This window comes from Limulus polyphemus, unplaced genomic scaffold (assembly GCF_000517525.1).
Source record: "Limulus polyphemus unplaced genomic scaffold, Limulus_polyphemus-2.1.2 Scaffold1231, whole genome shotgun sequence".
Lineage (NCBI taxonomy): Eukaryota > Metazoa > Arthropoda > Merostomata > Xiphosura > Limulidae > Limulus > Limulus polyphemus.
The window spans coordinates 219,209-223,370 of record NW_013666841.1 but is presented as its reverse complement, the minus strand read 5'-3'; the positions used below and the strand labels follow the sequence as shown (position 1 = coordinate 223,370).

The 4,162-nt window shown below is 35.8% G+C and overlaps 1 protein-coding gene across 1 annotated transcript in view; it reads left to right on the top strand.

Moving 5' to 3' along the window:
- The window catches only part of LOC106462717 (cAMP-specific 3',5'-cyclic phosphodiesterase, isoforms N/G-like), a 69,292-nt gene extending 65,594 nt beyond the window's left edge, over positions 1-3,698 (top strand). Inside the window, exon 14 of the mRNA XM_022390040.1 lies at positions 1,963-3,698. Coding sequence (XP_022245748.1) covers positions 1,963-2,256 — 294 coding nt within the window. The 3' untranslated portion in view covers positions 2,257-3,698. The remainder of the gene's footprint in view (positions 1-1,962) is intronic.
- The last annotated feature ends 464 nt before the right edge of the window (positions 3,699-4,162 follow it).

Sequence of the window (4,162 nt, the reverse complement as noted above, 5' to 3'; positions counted from 1 at the left end):
ATCTTGATGTAATAGTCAATCAGTCTCTAAAGCCATCCAAGCAGTGTGCTGTTGCTTGTGGTAGGGCAAATAGGATTTTTAGCTTGTATCTACAGAAATATTGAATACAAGCCTAAAGAGGCTATAATTTCATTGTTTAAGTCACTGGTTCAGTCTTGGGCTCCTTACCTTAGGAAAGACATCGAGTAATTGGAAAGGGTCCAGAGAAGGGTTACTAGAATGGTGCATGGGATGGAAGGGTTGTCATACAAGGAGAGGTTGACATCTCTCAAATAGTTTTATCTTAGAAAAAGAAGAGTTAGATTGGATCTAATTGAGGTGTTTAAGATTATAAAGAGAATTGATATTGTTGATGCATCATCTTTTTCCTACTTAAAATTGAGAATAGTGTGTCTAGGGGACACAAATATAAATTTTGGCAGGGTAGGAGTCATCTTCAGCTAATATAGTTTTATTCTTTAACAGGGTGGTTGGCCTTTGGAATGGGTTTCCTTCGGATATGGTGGAGGAAGTAAATTTAAGTGGGTTTAAAAAAAAGCTTGATAATTATATGAATGATAAGGGCTGCATTTAAAATGTTTTTAAAAATAGACTTATTAAAAGTTTTAGTTTAGTTTAGAGTATGGAACAGCCGAGATGGACCAATGGTTCCCATGTTGTCCTAAAACGTTATGTTATGTTAAGACATGTACACAACCTAACAACCCACCAATATTTTTAGACAACCTAACACCCCAACAAACAATGTTGATAATGTAATATCCTTCCAAGACATGTAGACAATCTAATATCCTACCAAGACATGTAGTCAACCTAACACCCTAACAAGATATGTAGACAACCTAACACCCTAACATGATATGCAGACAACCTAATATCCCACCAAGAAATGTAGACAACACAACACCCCATCAAAACACGTAGACAACCCAACACCCCACCAAGACACTTAGACAACCTAACACTCCAACAAAACATGTGGACAACCTAACACTCCAACAAAACATGTGGACAACCTAACACTCCAACAAGAAACCCACCAAGAAACGCTGACAATCTAACAACCCACCAAGACATGCAGAATATCTAACAACCCACCAAGACATGTAAACAACCTAACACTCCATCAAAACATGTAGACAACCTAACAACCCACCAAGACATCTAGACAACCTAACATCCAAACAAGACATGTAAAGAACCTTACAACCCCCAAGACATGTAAAAAGCCTAAAGGAAAATTAAGCTAAGAGCTGAATAACCTCAAATTATCTTTTAAAATGAAACTATATGTGTGCTTAAAACCACGTCAAGTCATTTTCCACACCCCAAGTCACATAAAACTCCAACAACTTGCAAAATGCTATACACCCGGCTCATGATGTGGGTATCATTACTTGATGGTTTCATCACCACACCTCGATGTTGTTTTGTTACTTGATGTTTTCGTCGCCACACCTCGATGTGGGTTTTGTTTCTTGATGGTTTCATCGCCACACCTCGATGTGCGTTTTGTTACTTGATGGTTTCGTCGCCACACCTCGATGTGGGTTTTGTTACTTGATGGTTTCATCGCCACACCTCGATGTGAGTTTTGTTACTTGATGGTTTCGTCGCCACACCTCGATGTGGGTTTTGTTACTTGATGGTTTCGTCGCCACACCTCGATGTGGGTTTGTTTACTTGATGGATTTTTCACCAAACCTTGATGCTATTTTCGTTACTTTATGGTTTTAAATTATATGCGGGAAGATGGTAAAACGTAAGTAATAATATCTGAAATTGTTAGGATAAATTCATCCAATAAGAACTAGATAGAAAGTTTAGAATGACACGTGATTAGCATGGTGTTAAAATCAACCATCTGTAATTTTTTTTAAAGTTTCTTCATCACTATTTTCGTCACTTTTCAGACAAGGCGTTTGTTATTTCTCTGTAATGGGAAAATGTTTTCTATCATAGGTTGGCTTCATTGACTACATCGTACATCCACTGTGGGAAACATGGGCGGATCTCGTTTATCCTGATGCACGAGAAATTCTGGATAACATAGAAGCAAACAGAGATTGGTACCAGAATATGATACCAACCAGTCCCGTTACTATAGATGAGGCATTCAGTAGCCATCGAACCTCAAGAAGGCCGTCACAAGAAAATGGCAGCCATGAGTCTGGTCTTCCTGCTGCAGCAGGAAGAATCAAATTCGAAATTACAACAGACAAAGAAGAACAAGAAAGTCGTAGTCTTGAGTCATAATGTTACACAAAGTATTTCATTTACTTCTTCGTTTTAGATGAGAAAAAAAGAGATAATTGTTTCGGAACATTTTCCTACAATAATTGAGTTAGAACTCAACAAAATGGTGCTTTCCGTGTTAACGTGACTTTCATCATGTTCCTTATAAAGTTCTGTTCTTTTGCCATGGTTAACGTGGGTAGTTAGAGTTTTGGTGGGAATGGAGCACTATTATAAACCACGTGTAATTAGATTAATGTATATACAGTTGTTGTACATTTGTTTAGCAATCAGAAGTTTCGTAGGTACGAACAATTCATTGTGTCGCATCTGGTTCTATTCGTGTAATCAGATAGTAGAACTTAGTAAAGTAGTAGATTTATCTCTTGCAGTTCTTTCTATTAGTGGAATATTTCTTTAAGATAAAAACATCTTTATCTTTACACAAGATACCTTTATCTTTGTCTTCTATCTTTACATAAGACATCTTTATGTTGTTGTTTTTATGCCTTATGAAGACAGTTTTACCTTGTTTTTATGCCTTATGAAGACACTTTTATCCTTGTTTTCTATACTAAACAACACACCTTTACCTTTGTTTTTTTTCTGCCTGATGCAAGACATCTTGCATTACACAAGACACCTATACCCTTGTTTGTTTTGTTTTACATAAGACTCCTTTATCCTTGTTTGTTTTCGTTACATAAGACACCTTTATCCTTGTTTATTTTGTTTTACACAAGACACCTTTACCTTTGGTTACTGTCTTATGCAACACATGGTACTATATAAGAACGGTTTGTTGTTCTTTACTTGTTAGTATAGAGTTTTTCCCCAGTCCTTTTTCACAAGACAAAGGAATATCTATAGTTGAAGAAGGTTAATGCTTATTAAGAAATTATAATTATATGTTTGATTGGCTAATCATAGGGGAGAATACTAACTGATAAATTATAAGAGATGTTTGATTGGCTAATCATAGGAGAGAATACTAACTGATAAATTATAAGAGATGTTTGATTGGCTAATCATAGGAGAGAATACTAACTGATAAATTATAAGAGATGTTTGATTGGCTAATCGTAGGAGAGAATACTAACTGATAAATTATAAGAGATTCGTTAATTAGAAGATACGAGAGATGACCGACTGGATAATTGTGAGAGATGACCGACTGGCTAAATTGTAAGAGAGATGACTGACTGACTAGTTGTAAAAGAGTTGGCTGACTGGTTGATTATAAAATAGAAGTCTGCACGTGTAAGTCTGTTAATTGTTCACCATACTCTTTCTCAATGTTTTATAAGTACTAAAATTCAAAGAAACTCTCAAGATTATGATATATATACTGTTACCTCGTTTCAAAAATTCACTTACAAAATGGTATTTAAATTTTATTTTCGCCGTTAGATGTCTCCCTAACAACAATACTGTCATGAATAAATACTAGCTTGGGCAAACTAGTTTTGTTTTATCATCTTATTCTATATTCTACTGTTTTTTTAGTGTGTGAAAAAGCTAGCTAACAGTTCATTCGGAAATACTGTGTGGACTTGAATATTTTCGTTATTGATATTAAAAAAAATAACATACAACACCAACATGTTATTTTCGTGTTTCTAGCTTTATGTGTCTTCAGTTTCTCTCATCAGCCCATGCTTTCCGAAATACGTGATTATTTATTTAAGTTGTGTACAACGTTGTCTAAAACAGTAAAATATAATAAGCTAAAACCTGAAGTAATTTGATTACCTCACACAAGATGGCGTTAGATTTCCTTAACAGAGGAAATAAATCTTATAATCGTTTAAATCTTTTAGAGGACCGGCATGGCCAGGTGGTTAAGGCACTCGACTCGCAATCTAAGGGTCGCAGGTTCGAATCCCCGTCCCACCAAACATGCTCGCCCATAGCCGTGGGGGCGTTA